The 23,845-nt window shown below is 39.1% G+C and overlaps 1 protein-coding gene across 1 annotated transcript in view; it reads right to left on the bottom strand.

The window, feature by feature from the left end:
* The window catches only part of LOC124271728 (neogenin-like), a 181,060-nt gene that overhangs the window by 14,928 nt on the left and 142,287 nt on the right, over positions 1 to 23,845 (bottom strand). The window contains 17 exon segments of the mRNA XM_046706888.1: positions 3,647 to 3,736; positions 5,442 to 5,609; positions 6,401 to 6,517; positions 7,936 to 8,175; positions 8,664 to 8,671; positions 8,740 to 8,905; positions 9,854 to 10,048; positions 13,663 to 13,770; positions 14,443 to 14,760; positions 16,128 to 16,223; positions 17,014 to 17,211; positions 17,737 to 17,847; positions 19,391 to 19,535; positions 21,043 to 21,333; positions 21,335 to 21,381; positions 22,060 to 22,205; positions 23,595 to 23,808. Of these exon segments, the coding sequence (XP_046562844.1) occupies positions 3,647 to 3,736; positions 5,442 to 5,609; positions 6,401 to 6,517; positions 7,936 to 8,175; positions 8,664 to 8,671; positions 8,740 to 8,905; positions 9,854 to 10,048; positions 13,663 to 13,770; positions 14,443 to 14,760; positions 16,128 to 16,223; positions 17,014 to 17,211; positions 17,737 to 17,847; positions 19,391 to 19,535; positions 21,043 to 21,333; positions 21,335 to 21,381; positions 22,060 to 22,205; positions 23,595 to 23,808 (2,658 nt within the window).

Here is a 23,845-nt window from a genome sequence, read left to right as displayed (position 1 = left end):
AGTTGGCAAAGTCACAGAACATGACATCCAGGCTACATTTCTGTCCATTCTTTCCATCAGTTAGGATCCTATGCTTTGAGTGATCTCTAAATACAACTATCCACACCGATGTTAAAGTATACATGAGACCTATTTGATCTCAAAATCCATAGACAATTCACAAGTATAGTCTGTCAACCCAACTTTGGGGACACCCCTTTTGTCAAATATCTTCCAAATAACACCAACTGACCACATGCCATTAACGTTTATCTTAATGATTCCTGCTGACATAATAAGAAAAAATAGTTATAAATTGGTTGGTTACTTGTGGAAAAAGTTACTTAAGTAACTATCATTAAAATTTCTGTTTGTTTTGGTGTCAATAGACGGGGTGAAGTCACAGTAAATGTAACAGCTTATGGGTTAGGTCAGCGTGCTATTTACGTGCATGACCTCAGGTCATAATTACAAGTGACTTGGAAGGACAGAGTTGTTACCTTCAGGATATTTCACAAAAGGGGTGACCTAACAGTCAGACTATGAGAGTGCCTTTCTTTCCCCGTCGCTGCTCATAAATACATCACTCTGAACATACACTTCTGCAAATTATCTTGCTTGATATATCTCATATTTACATTTTCACATAATTTCCAGCAAAAATTATTTGGTTTAATAATTATGTCTTTGCAGAAAAACTAAGAATCTAGGATGTTTCAGAGATAAAATAGTGTCGGTTACCGCTTCAAGACAATTATTTTTCCTCAAATGAAGAGCCAAACATATTTATTTTCACAAACAACTGTGCTGAGTAAACTAAGTTTGTTTTGGAGACAAAAATTGGCTATATTCTGGAAACAATCATTAATAAATAAAATGCAAGGGACTCAATGGTAATTGATTGGCTTACAAAGCAAATTGTTTGCAATTAGATTCCATTAACCCAAAAATAGGAGTACTGCAGCCATGAATGGAATACGGCTCCCTGATTGGTTAATAATAGAAACAGCGGGGTTCATATTGCATTATTGCGTTGAACAACATCACTGATTTGGTACTGATGTCTCCTGGGATTGTGTTGACCAACAAAAGTTATTTTTTTCACACATTTGTTTTTCACAAGACTTGATTATGTATTTCGTGTTTCTTGTATTCAAAATAATTGAAAAGAAAACGATCCCACTCCCGCCCACGTCAAATGGTCCATGGCTTTGTTGCCTGGCAACCCTGGCAGCTGAGTGTTCAGTGACTCCTACCTATGTGTCTGGGTGGGGTAGCTCCTGGGGAGGGGGGGCCAGGGAGGGCAAAGCTCCGCAGCGGGTTGGGGGTGCGCCCCAGGGAAACCTTCAAGGCCTCTGAAGAGACCACCCCACTTGTCGACTCAGCGAATGTGTTTGCTTGTTGATCATATGGGGTTGGTGATTCAGGTGAGATAGGGCCTGGAATTAAGCATGATCACAGTTACCTCCCTTTGTCACATGACTTTTTTTCAAATATAAACATCTTTCCGATGTAGATTTCAGGTTTTGAACTGATTTGTATTCTTTTTTTTTGTTTATTAAATTCCAGCTTGTTAGGAACAGAGACAAATTCACTCGACAGATTTTGGAAGACGAGACTGTTGTCATGCAGTTTGGCGATTCTGGAGACTGGAAGGGGCGGGACAAGAGATGTTATAACTGGTGGGAGGAGTCAGTATGATGGGGTCACATGCAAATGAGTGAGGTCAAAGCGTTGATGCTATGATTATATGTCTAGAACACTCAGCTACCACATGGGCTCTAACCCGCTTCACCGACAACCAACAGACACACGGGTCACGTGACTTGGTGACAAACACAACTGGACACATGGAGACAATGGACGTCGGGACAAAGTTAATCACTTCGCACACAAGTCTATAGCACAATAGTCTACCTTGGTGCAAGGACTGAAATGTTTTGTTTGTCAACAATACTTCATAGTCCCAACACATTCTCTCCATCACCCCAAATACATATTGTCGCAGTCATACTCACATGTCTGTTTCCAGCAAGCTAATTCACTCATGAAGATCTTGGTTGGAATTGGTCTTCAGTAACCTATGCTTGACGTGACAGGCGACTAATGGGATCGGGTGGTCAGGCTCGCTGACTTAGTTGACACAGGTCCTCATATCTCAATTACGTAGATCGATGTGCATGATGTTAATCACTGGATTGTCTGGTCCAGCCTCAATTATTGACAGACTGCCGCCATATAGTTGGAATATTGCTGTGTGCGGTGTTATGAAGCCCAAAACAGTATTAGTCTGTTCTTAATGAATGTGTTTAGTTTTATGCCGCTTTTAGCAATGTCCCAGCTATATCACAGTGGGGAACACCAGAAATAGGCTTCACATATCGTCCCTATGTGGGTCTTCAGTCTGATGAGCAAACACTTTAACCACTGGGCCACTCCACTACTCGCAGTCTGTTCTTAACTCATGAAAGTCAATAAAGGCTTTCAAAGCAACAATGGGGTAGCAAAGTGGTAGAGGCATTCGCTCTAAGATCTGAGTTTGATTCCCCACATCGGTACAATGTGTGAAGCCCATTTCTGGAGTCCCCTGACAAGATATTGATGGAATATTCCTAAAAGCAGTGAAAATCATTCTGACTCACTTTAAAGCAACGTCACTGCTCACAGCGATTGGCTATAGCGAGTGAGTTCAGATTTACCCACTGGCAATACTGTGAGTATTGAGATGTTGACTGCGTCTGTCTTTATGACCGATATACTGATTGCGACAATACTGCAGATGGGGTGGTGGAGGAATGTATAAACAACAGGGTGTTTCCTGAAATGCGTCTCCTTCACAGAGTTTTAGTGTCAATTCATGTACTTACCTGTCAAGCATATCAATACTGATGTGATGATCATGTTTCATATTGATATGTAATCATAAATATTCCCAACTTGGAACTGTTCAAGACACAGACAGCTTCAGAAAAAAAATTAACACTATTCCAGCCTTATGTTACATGTTAGCTTTTGCCAGAAAATGTAGCAATGAAATAAAGGCCATGCATGCTAAATCTGATTATTTTTTTTCTTGAAATGCAATTTATGACTACCCACATGAAATTAATTAATGATATGTTACACTAAAATATGCGGATGAAATATCCCTTGACATTACTGTTGATAATAAAAAATACTGTTATCTGAAACAGTTCAACTAATGCCAGTCCTCATCAGGAATTGTTATCAAGAAATACTGGGGAAGAGGGTGTCCCTGTCTTACGCCTCAATGGCTGATCAGTCAGCAAAACATATCCATAAACTATTGAAAATACATCCAGATCAAGGAAAATGGAAAACACACATAAAATGGGTGTGTGAGAGAAACTGAACAGAAATACAAACCTTAAATGTGCATGATTCATGCAGGTATCTAAGGAATTAAAAGTGTAAGATTGTGAGTGTTCTCTATGTGTATCAAAACTCTCAGACATAAATTGAGCAGATTATTAATCCTGTGGTTAAATGTAAGATGCATGTAAGTGCTGATTGTGCTGGAATAGTGCATTCCAACAACTTCTGCAAAATTTCTGGTAATTTCCATAGAATTTCCACAGAATTTCTGCAGGAACTCGCTGAAATCGGCATCTGGTGTTTTGAGAAGAGGTAAAGAAGGAATACATGCCATAGCCTATTCTACTGGCGTAGGAGTCTTCAAACACGTCAGGGGGATAGCCCACACACTCGTCTTCGCTCAATGATGACATGGCTTTAGCTGACGAGGAAAACAAACATATCATGCCACCAACACAACACACACACGCTAGCAAATTACTAGCATTAGTCTTTCTCTCAATAACAGTGAGGAAAGTTATGAAGCATCACGCTGAATATGTTATACATCATTTATCAGAGTAGCCACAGTGATCGTTGAAACTACTTGAATTTTAAAGATTTATTTTGTTTTCATTGCAGATTATTACTATTTTGAAACAATATATTCCCAGTCAGAAACAGTTTCAACTAAAAAAATTGAAATAGAAGAGGACCATCACTATTGCAGATTTTTACAATTTGGAAACAACATATTCCCAATTAGCAAGAGTTTTAACTAAATTATTGAAGCAGAATAGAACCATAACCACTAATGCATATTATTACAATTTGGAAACAAAATATTCCCTATTACAATTTCAACCAAATCATTTGCAACAGATTTGACTCCTAATCAATATTTCAGATTATTACTATTTTAAACAATATATTCCCAATAAGAGTTTTCAACCAAATTATTTGAAATAGAACAGAATCCTAATCACCATTCTGATTTTGGTAACAATATTCCGAAAAAAGTAGAGGAACACTTTTTAAAAGGCCTACATGTTAGAATATCACTCAAACATTAACATCAGTTTTGTAATCACAGCCTATTTCATGAGGATGGCATTTGTTTCTGTTGATGAATAACTTATGTTGATTGTTGTCTGTGCTCTGTGGCTATCCTGAGAAGGAGGGTAACATCTGGAAATGTTTTGATGAATACAACAGAAATACAATTCCTTTATGAAAGTATATATTTTCATCTCCATTAATAACACTGGTACATTACATATAATTTTTAACAGTTCCTGAAAAACATTTTTCTAATTTTACTAAAATATCAATGGTCTTTTATACTGTTAGAAAGTTTTCAAGAAATTGCAGAATCTTTTTCAGTCAGTTATAACTTATTATTATTAGCCGTGAACACCTAACCGTAAACTTCAGCAACCAGTTAATTCCCATCCTCTTCTATGCAGGGCATTTTATATCCATTCTATACCCTGGACCCATGCACACTAACAGCTTCATTATAATATAAACAGCCTGATGCTAAATATAGCCATCCAATCAAATCACTCTGCTGTGCAATAGAAAATCTGTGCAATGTTAGTGATAAGAGAGATGGTTATGTCAGTTCTCAAACGATTGGTGATTGGGTCCAGGGTTTTCATCGCAACAGAATGGACATAAATTACCCTGAATTACAGAAGATGGTTAATGCCTCAACAAACGTTACTCAAAAGCTGGGTGAAACCATGCAGGAAACATTAAATATAAACTATTGCCATTGGACCACAACAAATTATTTTAAATTTTTCATTTTCTGTTCATGAGTATTATAAACAGATATTTTAATCCAAAAAGCAAATATTTGTTACAGTCCATTACAGGTGGGTGCAAAATTTGAAAATTGAATCAAGCAAATTATTAAGTGAGAAATGTGTTAGACTTAGAGGATGCTTTAAACTGGAACATCATTAAAACGAAAACATATCGCCAAAATAATGAAAAAGATCAAATCAAAATGCCTTTAAAATTATTGAAAACATGACATAATTGAATCAGATTACACATAAGTTCTCAACTTGAAAAGTTGAAATATAAACATTGAAAAAGAGAATTTCAAGAAAAAGTGGAAAATCAGATTTAATACTCACTTGAGCTTGACTGTGGTATGTCCCCAGCGTTGACGCGGCGCGTTGAGGTGTACTGCGTGTTGTACTGGGTTCGAGGGTACACAGGTCGCATCGGGTGACCTCCGACATCTCGAGGGTCAATCATTTGGGTGATGTGACCATTTGGTAATGCTGTTACCGTGGCAACCGCTGAATGCAAAATGGGTGGATGTAAAGACTGTTGAAGACTTCAAAAGAGGTACCAAAGATTATGATATGCGGTTAGAGATGACACACCGTAGTGAAATCAAACAAGCTATTATCTCTGTTACCTTCCCTGTGACACTAAACTGCACTTGTTTGATTTTGGTGCAGTAAATTGAGTCTTAACGGTGTGGTGCGGTAGCCTAGTGGTTAAAGCGTTCACCCACCTCGCCGAAACCGCAGGTTCGATTCCCCACATGGGGAGCCCATTTATGGTGTCCCTCACAGTGATATTGCTGGAATATTGCTAAAAGTGGCCTAAAACTAAACTCACTCACTCACACAGGTCTTCAGCGTGAAGATGCTTTAACCATTAGGCTATCCCACCATCCCAGAAGTTTATAACATTGAAATGAGGTCTTTTAGTTACTGTGAAATTTACTGACTGCAGTCTGATATTTAGTCAATAAATTACTAAACAAATGTTCAATATTTGCTCAAATGCTCTGACAATACAATAATGATTTGAATAGACAGAATTTTTTTGTATTGGAATAATTTCAAACAGTGAGTGAGTTAGTTGAGTTTTAAGCCCTTTTAAGCAATATTCCAACAATATCACGGCAGGGGACACCAGAAATGGGCTTCACACATTGTATCCATGTGGGGAATCGAACCCGGGTCTTCGGCGTGACGAGCAAACACATTAACCACTAGGCTACCCACCGCCCCAATTTTCAGGTCCCCAATTTCAAACAGACATATGCTTCTGTGAGGTGATGATGACAAAGACGTACGTTCTTTCTGAAGCGGCTGTGCATCCACGGGAATGGTGATGGGTTTCGGACGGACGATGCTCCTCTGATGTGCTGGCTGGTACCTTTCCTCCCCACTTGAGGGGTACCCACTCTCTCCTGTAGGAGACAAATATCACCAGTAACACAAACTCTCTCTCTCCTGAAGGAGACAAATATCACCATTAACACAAACTCTCTCTCTCCCGGAGGAGACAAATATCACCATTAAAACAAACTCTCTCTTTCCTGTAGGAGACAAATATCACCATTAACACAAACTCTCTCTCTCCTGCAGGAGACAAATATCACCATTAACACAAACTCTCTCTCTCCTGAAGGAGACAAATATCACCATTATCACAAACTCTCTCTCTCCTGAAGGAGATAAAATATCACCATTAACACAAACTCTCTCTCTCCTGAAGGAGACAAATATCACCATTAACACAAACTCTCTCTCCCCTGAAGGAGACAAATATCACCATTAACACAAACTCTCTCTCTCTCCTGAAGGAGACAAATATCACCATTAACACAAACTCTCTCTCTCTCCTGAAGGAGACAAATATCACCATTAACACAAACTCTCTCTCTCTCCTGAAGGAGACAAATATCACCATTAACACAAACTTCTCCTGAAGGAGACAAATCTCCTGAAGGAGACAAATATCACCATTAACACAAACTCTCTCTCCTGAAGGAGACAAATATCACCATTAACACAAACTCTCTCTCTCCTGAAGGAGACAAATATCACCATTAACACAAACTCTCTCTCTCCTGAAGGAGACAAATATCACCATTAACACAAACTCTCTCTCCTGAAGGAGACAAATATCACCATTAACACAAATATCACCAAATATCACCATTAACACAAACTCTCTCTCCTGAAGGAGACAAATATCACCATTAACACAAACTCTCTCTCTCTCCTGAAGGAGACAAATATCACCATTAACACAAACTCTCTCTCCTGAAGGAGACAAATATCACCATTAACACAAACTCTCTCTGAAGGAGACAAATATCACCATTAACACAAACTCTCTCTCTCCTGAAGGAGACAAATATCACCATTAACACAAACTCTCTCTCTCCTGAAGGAGACAAATATCACCATTAACACAAACTCTCTCTCTCCTGAAGGAGACAAATATCACCATTAACACAAACTCTCTCCTCTCCTGAATATCACCATTAACACAAACTCTCTCTCTCCTGAAGGAGACAAATATCACCATTAACACAAACTCTCTCTCTCCTGTAGAAGACAAATATCACCATTCTCACAAACCCATTCTCTCATTTAGGAGACAAATATCACAATATCTTAATACAACATTTTAAACAATTTATTTATTTTGAAAATGGCAGTTAATGAGTTGGTGTTTAGAATATTTTGCACATTTCCTGTTTGAGTATATTTCTATAGGTTTCACATTTCAATTTTTGGGAATCGGTGGATTTGCCAACAACTTTAAAAAGTTTGGCCTTGACATTGTTCCCAAAACTGATGCATTCTAAACACTAACCGACAAAAGAGTTTCTCCGCTTGTCCATAATGTCCAGCCCTGGAGGGAACTCGTCCAGCCGGTCGGAGGAGCCGCGCGACGACCGCCGTAGCGTGCTGGTGGCGACGGACATGTTGGACTCGCTACGCTGGGACTTGTCCATCTTCCCCATCTCCATGTGGTTGGGTTGATGGATCCACAGGTCCGGAGGCTTCACGTCCTTCGGGATCCCCTTCAATGGCTTGTTCGGGGGACTTGTAGCTGGAAGGTCAGATCAGTGGAATTAGAGTGGGTGAGTGGGTGAATGACTGAGTGAGTGGTTGAGTGAGTGAGTGGTTGAGTGAGTGAGTGAATTTGTTATTTAACGTTGCACTCAGCAATACTCCAGCCAAATTGAGGCGGTCTGTAAATAATTGATCTGAACCACACAATCCAATGATTAACAGCATAAGCATCGTTCTACACAGTTGGGATACGATGACACATGTCAGCCTGACCACCCGATCCCGGTAGCGAATGAATGAGTGATTGAATCAGTGAGTGAGTTGGGTTGTACACTGCTTTTAGCAATATTCCAGCAGGGTGACACATTGTGTGAGGAACTGATCCCAGGCCACTGGTGCGACTGGCGAATGCTTTAACCTCTTGGCTACCCCACCAGTTGAATTACAGACCGAGTGCTGGAACTATTAATGTTGATTTATAGTTAAGTCATCTGATTTATTTTAAGTCAGAGATTAAAAACATACACTCTCGTCTTAGAAATTAGACAAGAAACGAAACTTCTAAGAAGGTTATTGCCATATAGGTTTCTCATTCCCCCACCTTCTGATGTCCTGGCGCTGAGCGTCACGTTTCTTGCACAGCAGAACACTGACCACGATGATGATGATGCAGAAGATTATTCCCACGGCAACCGCGATGATGATAATGATGATGTTCATGGACAAGCCGCCCTGTTCGTCAGAATCCGTCATTGCTGCTTGGTCAACTGGGCACGAGGAGAAAACAATATTTCAGCTAGATTTTCACTCTTTTTCCATCATTTTGAGAATAGTGTATAGTTATATGTTTTCTGGAGGTATATTTGGAAAAAAAGAGTCCTTATTTATTGCCCCAATTTCACCCACCTTATCAGTTAGATCGGCTTTTCCAATATGCTAACATATTATGGACAATCATCATTTCAGCCAAAGGTCAATTTTCACACATATTTAAAATTTAACAAATTAACTTTAACAGTAAAACATAAACAAGTATCCATGTAGAAATAAGACAAACATCTACCAGCATGATTTCAAATGAAATGCGCAAAATGTGCAACAGATGAGAGTTCATGTCAGCAAGGATGATTCATGATTTCTCAAGGTGCAGTTCATGATGTCAAGAAACAATTCATTATTGCAACAGATGCATTTCATGATGTAAAATGCAAAACAATTCATTTCAACAAATTTTCAACACATCATTGAGTTCATGATTCCTTGAAACAATTCATAACGTCAACAGGTGTACTTTATGTCAACAATCACAATTTATGGTTTTAACAATCAAACTTCATGCTTACAACACACACAACTTATTATTTCAAAAGAAAAATCATAACTACAGCAAGCAATCCACGATTCTAACAGCTACAATTCAAGATTTCAAAGGACAAAGTTCCTCTGTTTGTTTGTTTGTTTGTTTGTTTAACGCCGCACTCAGCAATATTCCAGCTATATGGCGGCGGTCTGTAAATAATCCAGTCTGGACCAGACAATCCAGTGATCAACAGCATGAGGATCGATCTACACAATGGGGATACGATGACATGTGTCAACCAAGTTGGCGAGCCTGACCTCCCGATCCCGTTTATCGCCTCTTACGACAAGCCAGGGTCACTGAAGACAATTCTAACCTGGATCTTCACAGATCTGTTCCTCAGCCAATGACTCACTTTTTGGTGTTTTGTAGATCTTGGTTTCCGACATAGGTCCGTAGCCTTTGCGATTCCGAGCCTGGACCTTAAAGTAGTAGGTGGTGTCCGGTGTCAGGTCACTGATGACCGTGGACAGCTTGTCTCCAACCACACCCTCTAGGACCCAGTCTCTGTCTGCCTGGTTGGAGTCTGTTGTGTAAAATATCAGGTACCCTGAAACAAAATAAAAAAGTTAAATTAAATTTAAATATTGTTTAACATTTTAGGCCAGACCAATTTTATTTCTTGTTTTATGGATTTTTGTCCTCAGAAAACCTAAAGGCATGAGGGAAAAATAACAAATAAAATCACCAGTCAAAGTAATATTTCTTTTGCATACTAAAAGTATTTTATTTTTGGCAAGTTATGAAGTGTATATGAGGCAAAAAACAATCAAAATGTTTTTGTTGTAAGTTAACATTCTTTGCCAATAAAAACAAGGATTTTGTTTTTGGAGTGGGGAAAATTATTTTTATTTTTTTTCTTATTCTTGAAAAAATAAGACAGACGGATCCGTAAAACAAGAAATAAAATTGGTCTGGCCTTATCATAAAAAAGCATTTCATGTTTCAGATGTGATTTTCAGCTTTTGTAATTTTGACATCAATTTGATGCCAGCAAGTATGATGTCAAACAAGGCCATTTCCGATATTTCTTCATTCGTAAAAGAAAACAACATACTTTTTGTCATATTTGTGTTTTCTGAGACATAACCTGTGAGAGAAAGATGGTGAACTTAACTAGAGTTGAAGACTATATTGCTTGTACAGCAGCATGTATTATATGATGAATGCTTGCAAACTTAAATCAACTGAAACTTTAAATAAAACGCTTTTGTGAATAAACTGTTTTATAATAACACAGTACGATTCATGATATCCTATAAATAAACTGTTTTATAATAACAAAGTATCATTAATGATCTCCAATAAAATAAGCTGTTTTATAATAACATAGTATGATTCATGATTTCCAAGAAATAAAATGTTTCATAATAACATAAAAATACAGGATCTTGTCTATTCACTACCTAAACAGAACATCATATTAACAAAATTGGCTATTCTGAATTTTCCCTTTGCGTATTTTACTTTCTCAAATTGTTTTTTTTTTATGTTCATTCGGATGTTCTGTGGAACGTGGAACAGAGTGTGTACGACAGCGAGTTGCAGGGGGAGTACGACAGATAATGTGACTGTTTACCATCGACAAGAGTGCAACACGTGAGAACACACACGATATGTGCATGAAAATATCAACAAGAGTAAAATGTCTACCTCTAAACCATCGAACAAATTTAAACACCTACAGAGCACAAATCACCCAGAATACACCAAATACAAGTCAAGGAGAAATAAAGCTATTTTCATCTTTTGTCCATTTTTTTTTTTTTTTTCATGTTGAAAATTTTATTTTTTGGTTATACTTTTCTTGATGTTCTGACAAGAATGATATAATGATAGAAGTTTTGAAAAATGAAGAAAAAAAAGGGCTTTGTAAGACTCAAAACATGAAGGAATCTTTTCTTCAAAACATTTGGTGGCTTTTTAACAGGATATTGATAGGAAATCATTTCTGTAGTATAATGACAATTATTACGGATATACAACCTTTTTTATTCTGTGGAGGCGACATTTCGACATAGATTCTAATGTCGTTGTCAAGCAAGTGATGACATTAAAAGAAGTTGTATATCCATAATAATTGTCATTATTCTTCATAAACTCAACTTCTAAAATGCCCATCAAAGAAATCATTTCTGTGTATAATCAGTTGTACAATTGTTACAATTGCTTTTGAAATCTTTTTCTGCTGCAAACAAAATTCCTGCAAATATGATCTCTGCATTAGAAGACACTGAAACCACCAATCTAGGTATGGAAGCACAGCAGTGTCTGTGAAGAGAACAGGTTGCACCATGGGAAACAGGAAGTTGTACCTACTCCACAGGGGTGCATTATGGGACATGACATGGACTAACAGACACAGACGGACAAACATGGACACAGACAAACAAACACAGGCACACAGACACTGTGTGATCGGGGATAGCATACCTGTTTTTTCTGGAGAGGGATTGCAGGAAAAAATATAATGGTGGACATGAATAGTTTGGAAACATCGATGTTAGGGTTGTCACGATTCACTGACCCATCAACACATCACGAGTTATCTAACCAGATGCCGCACGACAGTCTATCCTTCATGTTTTGTGTGTTTTCAGATTCCAAATGTAATGTATGTGTTCTGTGTGTCAAAATCTCGGGCACGTACTTCAGACGTTCTAGTTGAACACAGAGTATACTATGATTATACAATCTATACAAAGGATGAGTGGTGAATTCATTCATTCATTCATTCATTCATTCATTCATCCATAAATACAGATATTTATTTATTTTTTTACGAAATCCTCAAAAAGCACAAATATTTATTTATTTAGGAAATCATCAAAAGGCACAAATATTTATTATTTATTTAGGAAATCCTCCAAGAGCACAAACATTCCTTTGAGGTAAATGGTTTCCTTTTTTGGCTTAATGTCAGAAATGACTGTCTATATAATATCTGGACGGGTGTAACTGTCCACACTCAGAAACGATTTAAATTTATTTTCAAGATACAGAAATGTGACCTGCTTCACTTACTTGTACTGAGAAATTCAAAACCTTGATTGTCATTGTCTGATTGGAAAGTTAACCTGACACAACCTCCGACAGAGGTCTCCCCAGGGTGCCGTTGTACGAAGCAGCCAGTCGTAAGTCTTTGTTATGATATGGAAGTTACGATCACCTTAGCGCTACGCCAGTCGTAAGTCTTTGTTATGATATGGAAGTTACGATCACCTTAGCGCTACGCCAGTCGTAAGTCTTTGTTATGATATGGAAGTTACGATCACCTTAGCGCTACGCCAGTCGTAAGTCTTTGTTATGATATGGAAGTTACGATCACCTTAGCGCTACACCAGTTGTAAGTCTTTGTTATGATATGGAAGTTACGATCACCTTAGCGCTACACCAGTTGTAAGTCTTTGTTATGATATGGAAGTTACGATCACCTTAGCGCTACACCAGTTGTACGTCTTTGTTATGATATGGAAGTTACGATCACCTTAGCGCTACACCAGTTGTAAGTCTTTGTTATGATATGGAAGTTACGATCACCTTAGCGCTACACCAGTTGTAAGTCTTTGTTATGATATGGAAGTTACGATCACCTTAGCGCTATGCCAGTTGTAAGTCTTTGTTATGATATGGAAGTTACGATCACCTTAGCTCTAAGATCACTTTGTACAACAACACCCTGATCTTTACACAGAGAGGTCAGGGCCTAGATTTTCGAAGCTCTCTTAGCTCTAATATAGTCATAAGTGCAATACATTAACATTAATTTACAACTATCTTAGCTCTAAGAGAGCTTCGAAAATCTAGGCCCAGGCATCAGTGTGAAAGATTTCATGCTATTTAGACTGAACTACCTTGGGGGTGTTACTGAACCTGACAAAACAAAACGCTGACTTGACAAAATAACAAAATACACCTGAATCATTGGAGTAAAACATAAAATGATGGGCACAAAAACTTAATCGAGCAGAGCCATGGAAAAAGGAGAATGTCTCAAAATATTTGCACAATTTAAGTATCATATTTGCCCTATTGTGATGAATGTACATTATATCAATATGTATTGATAGGCGAGGTAAGTGTATCGTGGCACCCCTATTCAGCTGTATCAATTTGTTGAGATTCTGATTCCTGTTTTCTAAGAGCTGATGTTTGAGGGCTTACCTGTGATTAAACCGTTGGGTTTCTGGGGGGGTTGCCAGTTGAGTGTGACAGCAAGGGGGTTGCCCTCCACGGCCACTGGGGTTAAGTCTCTTGGCTCAGACCCGGGTGCTGGAAGAGACAAGTGAGTGAATGAGTGAGTGAGTTGGGTTGTATGCCGCTTTTAGCAATATTCCAGCAATATCACAGCAGAGGACACCAGAAATGGGCTTCATACATTGTACTCATGTGGGGAATCGAACCCAGGTATTCAGTGTGACGAGCAGACGCTTTAACAATTAGGCTACATTAGGCTTTGGAACAGACAAGAGGCATGCAGTTGGGCAGTTCTGGCGGTTCTGTTTCCATCAGCCATTATTAAAACAATTTTTTTTGTGTAATTCAATAACATAAATAGTGTACATCTATGATGAAGACAATGCATTAGAAAGAAATCATTTAATCATAGTTTTTTATGTTTTGTAGCATAGCTATGATTGTAGCCTTGAAATAATTGAGACTGGACCAGACAATCCGGTGATAAGTATTGTAAGCAATGGCACCTCGTACGATGACTTGGATGAACCAAGTCACACATTCTGATTCGTTTGGAAGCCTCTTTCGACCAGTATAGACCTGTATAGACCAGTATAGACCTGAATTATAGTTTCTATCAGCCAGTGTTAGTGTTTATGGATGAAAAACCTGTGTCAAGTTGTAAATTTCTTTTCACTTCTGTAAGCAAACATATTCTTTCCAACATTGGTAATACACAAGTCATAAGTAATCATGTGTTTCTCGTACCTGATTCTTGTGTTGTATTCACAACACTCATGCTCCACGTGCTCTGCCTGCGACCTTTGATGACCTTGACCGAGAACTCATACTGTGTGTTTGGCTTGAGCCCATCAACATGGGCGTTGAGATCAGTGGAGTTGAGCTGCCTCGGCCGACGGTTGTGGCTCGGTAGAGGCGTGTATCGCACAGTGTAGTACCTGTTATCAGTTATCTTCTGACTCTTGCCGAGGGTGTTATCGGCCCACGTCAACACAATGGTGGACGGAGACAACACGATGGCCTTGAGACCAATCGGGGGCATCATTGGCGTGGCGGGTTCCTCTGCTGGGAGAAACGGGCAAAACCCATTCTATTTTAGTACCAGGAATCGTTAGTGGCAACAAAACTACAAGCAGGACAACTAGTCTAGGTTAAACTATTTCAGAAGAACTTGAAATGGATCATGAATAAAAGGGTGGGAAAATGGGGCTCAATCTGCAGTCACAACCAGGGCCCACTTCACAGAGCCATTGTAGGGCTACAACTACTACAACACTGTGTCAAGGTCACGGAACTTAACAGACGTAGAGCTACAATCGTGTCATGAAATGTGGCAAAACTTTTTAAATCCATGTTTTTTCGTATGGACGAATGACATGGATATTCTTTGGTTTCTATATAATTAAAACAGAAATGGAAAATTAATACACCTTTTTCGAAGTATGGAAGTACAATACTGACAATTTTATGGATAACAACTTTGTTTATTTTTTGAGTGTGACATTTTTATAGACTCTAGTACGTTGTCCACATGGAAAGAGAATCGGTACCAAAACGTCGCACTCACAAAATAAAAGAAGTTGCTATCCATAAATTTGTCAGTATAGTACATGTTATGAGTGAGTGAGTGAGTGAGTGAGTGAGTTGGGTTTAACGCCGCTTTTAGCAATATTTCAGCAATATCACGGCGGGGGACACCACAAATGGGCTTCACACGTTGTACCCATGTGGGGAATCGAACCCAGGTCTTCGGCGTGACGAGCCAACGCTTTAACCACTAGGCTACCCCACCGCCCCTACATGTTATGTATCCACTCTATTTGACATTAATCAATTAGTAACAAAAGCCATGGTTATTGGAGTATCAGGACAGAAATTGTTGCAGAATAACTAGATAATGTTATAATTCTGTATCAGCTCTAAACTCAGACAGGAAAGTGAGTGAGTCAGTGAGTGAGTATGGTTTTGTGCCGCTTTTAGCAACATTCCAGCAATATCATGGGAGGAGACACCAAAATGGGCTTGACACATTCTACCCATGTCGGGAATTGAACCCAGGTCTTCAGCGTGATGATGCCTTAACCATTAGGATACCCCACCCAGACAAGAAGTAGTAGAAGGAAGTAATACTAAAGATTTCACTGGGGGGTATTGAAAGATGTCTAACTAGGGGATGAAATAATCATAATACTTCTAAAGAATAATCGAACAAAAAAACTTTTTTAATGAAATACAGTGAATAAATCTAATATAACAACTACATTAAATGTTACAAATAATTTCAGAAAATACACTAATGAAAATTACTAATTATTTACTGGTAACATAAATTTATCCATGAGTGAACATTTATGAACATGAGGTAGCTATTTTATAAAAACTGTTTGTTGTTTATTATTTTTTTAATTTGTTAAATTTAAGTTTAAACTGACTTGTCTCCTCCATGGTGGTGACGGTCTCGTATTTGACTTCTCCTTCCCCCTCCTTGTTGAATGCTCGTATAGATATCACGTACTCCGACACCGGCTCTGAAGAAAACATATACATTACAACTAGTCATATGTCAGACAAATAAACTAGGAGACATCAATCTTTAACTTTAGGATTAATGTATGCCAAAATTGTGTTCACTAGACATCCTGGTGTACTGAAAATATACGATTGACCTCTCTTTTCTGAGAAATTGCAGTTATATTATATGAAGCAGTGATTAAGAAATATTGACTTTGTACATGACATCCAGGGGGATCACTTATTTTGTACATAAATTTTAGGGGGGGTCATTCACATTGTACAAGCTTCTTCATAAAAATCATCATCAAACCACCCTCCCCTTAGCCATAAATTATGAACGGTCCCTCATACCTCTCTGGCGGATTGAACCTGGATTTATGACGTGACGCAGTGTGCGAAATAGCCACTAGCCCATGGCTAGTAAAAATCCAATCGGGCCAGTAAATCTCTAGTCACTGGCACGACTGGCTAGTGAATTTTCATGGGGTCATTTTGTAAATATATCACTCTCTCCAAATTGTTAAGTTATAACACAGTTTTAAATCATATGAGATTAAGGCTTGATGAAACTGTTCATCAGATTGGCAGCTTAATGATGAAACCCATGTTTACATTGAAATTTCGGACAAGTGAATTATTTCATGGGCTAATAACTTTCAGGCATAGCTAGCTTGCTTGGCTAGCAAAATTTGGAAACTATTTCAAGCAATGTTGTGACGACCGAATACTTTAACCACTACGCTAGCCCTACGACCACTTTGATGAATAGACACAACAACTTATTGCTTGTTGCTGTTAACTCACGGAGATTTTGTATTGTATAGTCGTGAGTGTTGGCATCGACCGTTGAGCGGTAAACATCGGGTAGATTCTTGCCATATCCCAACACATAGCCTCGAACCAGAATCTTCGAGTCTGATGGCGGAGGTGCCCACGTGACAATGATCGAGTTAGCACGAGGCTTCACAGACAATCGAGCAGGACGAGGAGGTACTTGGTTTTCTGGACAAAAAGGAAACATTGGCATAAGATTTATTATAAATAATTTCAAGACAGAATATTATTTAAAGTTTTTGTGATATTATCAACAAATATTATTCTATAAATATTTTTAAATATTTTCTGAATTTCAGGGAGAAGTAAAATAAGAGGGAACCCATAAAATATGAAGAGGTTTATGTCAGTCAAAAATTCATATCAAACATTTAAAAAACAACAAGAAAGAATATTTCATAATTTATGACTCATCTGACATACTAAAAAATAAAATTAAAACTTTCTTTTCACTGATGGAAGAACAGGGAGAGGACATTAAACACAATAAGGGACCGTTCATAATTTATGGCTAGGGGGGTGATGATGATTTTAAGAGAGGGGCGGTTCTCCACAAAAATCATCATCACCCCCCTAGCCATAAATTATGAACGGTCCCTAAGGCTAAGATTTGCCATTCATGTTAAAATAATGACTCCTCCCTCCTGATCATGATTAATGACTGGTCCCTATAAGTAGCCGTATGTTACAAACCTAACAGGTCATCTCGGTAGGTGGTCGCATGTTCCCAGGATGTGGCTGGACCAGACCCGTTGACAGTCAAGGCGGAGATCCTCACCTGGTATTCCGTACCCTTACGAAGCTCTGAAATTAAGCCATAGCATCAGCAAAAGGTCCAAATAGCCTGATCCTTCTTTAGAAGAGTGAATTAAAGAGCACTCAAAACTTCTCTTTGTGTCTTTGTTACATAATGATGCACTCAGCTGTAATCAAGAGCTTGAATAGAGTAGCCAGTAGTTGGTTTGTTGTTTAACAACCGCACTCGGCAATATTCCAGCTATATGGTGAGGGTGTGTACATAATCAACTTTGGACAATACAATCAAGTGATCAACAGCATGAGCATCGATCTACGCAGTTGGGATACAATGACGTCTGTCAACCACCAGATCCTGTTAGTCGCCTCTTACGACAAGACCACTTCTAACCCAGGATGTTCACGGGTAAGTAGCTAGTAAATAATCAAGTCTGTACTACACAAACAGTGATTGATGTTATGAGTGATATCCAATGTCATTAATCCTGTCCAGCTGATCCACAAAGATTGCTGAGGATCAGTTCTAAGCTGGAGGTGGAATTGGGTTTAACGTCGTTCTTGAGAATATTTCACTCATATGACGACGTGCATACGTGTGTATGTGTACGTGCGGCTGCTTGTACTAGCCCAGACTGAAGCTGGTTTTATAGTGCTAGCCCACTGAGATACCACGCCGCAGTGAAGCATGAATACCCCACTCAGACACATTATACTGACTCCGAGCCGACCAGTCCTTGATGTACCCATTAATGCCGAGCGCCAGGCAGGGACCAACAAGTACCATATTTTAATGTCTTTTTGGTATGACGCAGCCGGTGGTCAAACCCGCGACATTCCCTCTCCGGGCGGAGGCTCTAACCACTACACCACGGAGGCGGTCAGTTCTAAGCTGGAAACCCCAATGGCCTATTAAATACGGAATTATGATAATAAATCAATTCCTAACTTAATAATCAAAATCATCTGTTCTTTAATAAAATCTTACATTACATTTAAACAATATCTCTTTTTATATGAAAATCATATTTCAGAATCAAATCAAGATTCATGGTATTCATGTTAGCGTTGATCTTGAGGGTCTGTAGAAGGGCATTCATGTGGGGTGGCACTACATGTGACAATATACGACTTGTTGTGTTGTCTGGGGTTTGTCTTTCTTCTCAATTAATTATCCTGTGTTCCTAATTAACAAGTGAAATGTTCACCGACGTTGGTGTCAAGCAGCCAGTAAGGCACACGCTAATTACCACTCACGTGTGATTGTTTGTATACAGTCGGATTATCCGACCGGCTGTGTTGATTGTCGGATTAACGAATGTTTTTACAATGTATTTACGATAATCAGTTGCCAGATTGGTGTGTCGGAGTCGGAATGCGAGAAGGTCAGATTAACGAGAGTAATTATCACCGTTTTAAATGGTTCCCTAAATATGGTTCCCTAATTTTTTGTCCGAATTAACGTGATTGTCGGATTAATGAGTGTCGGATTAACGAGAGCTGACTATACAGTATTACAACAACGACCTTGACTACAAAATGTCAACAGAGTTGCAGACTTATGTGTGCTTCTGTCCATGACGAGCTGGTGTACCTGTGAGAGCATAGTTGTTTCGGTTTCCGTCCGTGGTGACAGTCTTTCCCTGCTTGGTTCCGCGCCGCTTGTAGCGTATCTTGTAGCCGGTGATGATTCCGTTCCGGTTGTCCAAGGCAGGCGGTTCCCATCGGACAATGATCCGCTGAAGAAGCAGAGTGAGTGAGTGAGTGAGTGAATGAGTTTGGTTTAACACCTCATAGAAGTTAGTGGTTTTATCTCAGTATGTTACATATCTCTTTTATTAAAAGGGGGTGGTGGGGTAGCCTAGTGGTTAAAGCGTTGGCTCGTTACGCTGAAGACCCGGGTCCGAATCCCCACATAGGCACACTCTGTGAAGCCGATTTCTGGTGTCCTCTGCCGTGATGTTGCTGGAATATTGCTAAAAGCGGCGTAAAACCAAACTCAGTCAGTCAGTCTTTTATTAAAACTATTCAGGAACTAATTAAATAATTATGTATGTCATTTGTCAAAAACTATTTAGGACCACATTTCACTAAACTACAAGGATCAAATAAACATCTTTTAAAATACAGAGATAGCCATGAATAATATATTATGATCTATCATGTAATTTACAGTTATAACAGACTAAAAGGACCACTGATCTTAATACATCATAAAGCCACATAAAAATAATTTCTTGTTTCTCTCCACTGCCTGACCCTAAAATTTGGCTCGATGATAAGATTTCAAAATAAATGTTTGCACTGGTAAATTTACGTGTATAAAACCAGCAGACTTCCGATATCTGTCCCAGCTTCCGGCATTCCAAGTTTTTGACTAACATGGTATAGAAAATCAGAAAAAAAATATATATTAAACAATAAAAATAAAAAACTCCCTACCTACCCATTCAAAAAAGAAGTGCTGAGAAACATGTAATCTATTTCATGTGGCCTAACCTTAGTTTGTTATACGTATTTTGACTAAAATATACAACAAGTGTAACGGACTAAAAAAGTCAGTTTGTTATATCCGTCAGTTTGTTGAATGCATATCTGTAAATAACACAGTTTACTGTATTCAATCTTCTGGGATTTTGCATGATAAAAGGTTTAAATATCAAAAGAGGTTTTTGGTTCTATAACTTACCATGGCTCTGGATACATAAAAATATACAGGAAGTGGCCAATAAAAGTGTGTCATATCTGTCCGTTTGTCAAAGGCACGTTTAACTTTAATATCAATTGTAAACGAAAAGTCACTGTGTTCTTTAATCTGATTGGTTGAAAAACATGATCGAATGGTATTCGATTCCCAAAAATTCGCTGCGTATTAATACGTACAAACATCGCTCACACCATTGTATTGTTAAGTCGTCAGCTGTGATGACGTCATTCAAATCATATTGTGACGTAAAGTCCGAATGACGTCACAAATGAGCAGTTCCAGATGCTACCATGGGAAACAGCCAAAACGGCCGGCTGATGACATTTCACTGCTGTACTCGTACTCCATGTCAATGAGTGCAGACACAAAAACGTGTGTGGACCATTTTGGTTTACTTTTGTGTTTACAATGTCGATAAACATCATGTGTTGGCCAATTTCCGGGTGTTATTGAGTATTTGAAGCACGGGAATATTTCATTTGAACCCTCCTGTGCTTCAAATTTATCTCCTAAATGAGTTCTTTGGTTCAATAACTTACCGTGGCACTAGACACCTCCAAGGTGAAGTTCTGGGGCGCTGCGCTAGGTTCGTCTGAAAATGTCTTGGACACAAATTCTTCGGTACTCATACCAGGACCGTTTTGGTTGTGCGCCACCACTCGTAGACTGTACTCTCGGAACTTCTTGAGTTTTTTCAGGACATGCTCCGTGCTGTACACAGATACTTCCTTCTCAGAGTCGGAGCCGACCTCGTAGTAGATGAGAACGTAGTGTGAGATCCGGCCCTTGCTCTCGACTGGTGGATTCCAGTTGACCCGGATGGAGGTCGGGGGTCATGGCCATGGCTCGGAGGTTGACAGGCGGGCTAGGAACATGCACTGGAATACAAGGTGAAGGTTGTAACATATGTTATATTTGGGATTACGCTGTCTCAGGAAAGTACAGATTATAGTACTATTGTAGGCTTGAGTACCATATGGGATTTGAACCCACACTCTCTGATTGGTTGGTAAATTATCGAGTCTGGACCAGACAATCCAGTGATCAACAGCATGAGCATCGATCTACACAACTGTGATACGATATCGCCTCTTACGACAAGCGTGGGTTGCTGAAGACCAATTCTAACTTTTAAACATTTGGGGAATAAAGGAAAGATATTGTAAAATTACGTGCTGTTGATCATTGGTTTGTCTGGTCCAGACCTGATTATCTACTGACCACTGCCATATAGCTGGAGTATTGCTAAATGTGGCATAAAACTAAACTCACTCATGCCAATTGTGTCAAATTTAGTTTTAGAAAGACCTAAGCTAATGGTAACAGCCAACAATCAGGTGAATATTTCATGACCCAGCCTGTCCATAAGTGAGCGAGTGAGTTTGGTTTTATGCCGCTTTTAGCAATATTCCAGCAACATCACGGTGGGGCACACCAGAAATGGGCTTCACACATTGTACCCATGTAGGGAATCGAACCTGGGTCTTTGGCGTAACGAGCCACTGCTTGACCCACTAGGCTACCCCACCACCCCCGCCTGTCCGTGAGATTAGTACCTTCTTGGTCAGTTGTGACTGTGATCCTGGCCTCCTGTCTACTGGCTCCGAACCTGTTGTACGCTATCACGCGGTACTCGTACTCCGTGTGTGGCTTCAGGTGCTGGATGTTGGCCTCTGTAGTTGTCGTGTTCGTCACACGCTCTCTATGAAAATAATAATAATAATAATAATAACATCATCATCATCATCATCAACACCATCATCATCATCAACACCATCATCATCATCATCATCATCATCATCAACATCATCATCATCATCATCATCATCAACACCATCATCATCATCAACACCATCATCATCATCATCAACACCATCATCATCATCATCAACACCATCATCATCATCATCATCATCATCATCACCATCATCATCATCAACACCATCATCATCATCATCATCATCATCATCATCATCATCATCATCATCATCATCATCATCATCATCAACACCATCATAACAAAACCAACTATCCCTAAGACTTGTTGAATTCTGACTGTAAACTGTGGTTCTGATGTCTCCAGCCAAGTTCCAGAACACAATGATCGTCCTCCTCCTCCTCATCCCAAAGCCAACTCTTACATAATAGGGCTGCGCAATATAATCGGTTTACCGGTACTTACCAGTTCAGACATGAAAACGATACGTATTGCGATACGCTGATCGAAAACCGGTATTATGACATGCATTCGGAAAACTTCGTAACACTCGGAAATCTTCGGATATTTCCGTTTTTTAAATTGTTCCTTTCCTTGTTTCATTTGGGCCAAACATTATTTACAATTTTATTTTGTCATGATTAAAAGTTTTTATTAACGCCTAATCAAGCATTGTGATTTTGTTGCATTTTTGCTTTATAAATCAAGCGTTAACTCGATTATACATATTTTTTGTTAAAGAAACTTGTTGCAATATATTGAAATACATATCGCAATACATGCTTTCGCATCACAATTTATCGCAATATGAAAATTCCTTGCAATACCCACCCCTATTCCCTAATACATGGTAAATTCTGACTGAAAACTGTGGTTGACCCCAACAGTTGCAGAATCTGTGAATCAATTACCATCATCATAATCATCACAGTGTGCAAAATAGTTTCCAAATTTTGCTAGCCAGTCGGGCGAGCTATGCCTGAAAGTTTCTAGCCCACAGAATAATTCACTAGCCCGAAATCTGAATGTAGAAACTTAGCAAAAGATTGCGAAAATAGATGAGAATAAGATATTATTGGCATGACAGGGTTTTATCATTAAGCTGCTAATATGATGAACATTTTTATCAGGGTATAATCTTGCATGATTTAAAAGTGTATTATAACTTAACAAGTCGGAGAGAGTGATACATTTACAAAATGACGTCATGAAATTCGCTAGCCAGTGGGGACAGTGACTATGGAGATTTACTGCCCTGACTGGATTTTTACTTGACACGGGCTAGCGGGCCAGTGGCTATTTCGCACACTGAATCATCATCATCATCATCATCAAAAGCCTTAAGACTTGTTAAATTCCAACTGATTCCCTCACCTTTCTGACCCTTTTTCCTGCCAAAACACGGAGTAGGCGATGATGTCCGACGGAATGCTCCCTGCTGGCGGCTGCCATGACAATGTGACGAATCTGGTGGACACCAGGACGGCTCGGAGGTTGATGGGCTCGGTGGGGAGGTTCTTGGCGTCGGCGTGAAGGGCTCCTGGATGAATGAGGGGGTACAGAGAAGGGGTTGTGGGGAGGGGGACGTCTAAGGGAGGCAAAAGAAACAAAAGTGTCAAAGCAAA

This window comes from Haliotis rubra, unplaced genomic scaffold, assembly GCF_003918875.1.
Source record: "Haliotis rubra isolate DU_JTF1 unplaced genomic scaffold, ASM391887v1 Scf163, whole genome shotgun sequence".
In the NCBI taxonomy this organism is placed as follows: domain Eukaryota; kingdom Metazoa; phylum Mollusca; class Gastropoda; order Lepetellida; family Haliotidae; genus Haliotis; species Haliotis rubra.
This window is presented reverse-complemented; position numbering and strand designations above follow the sequence as displayed.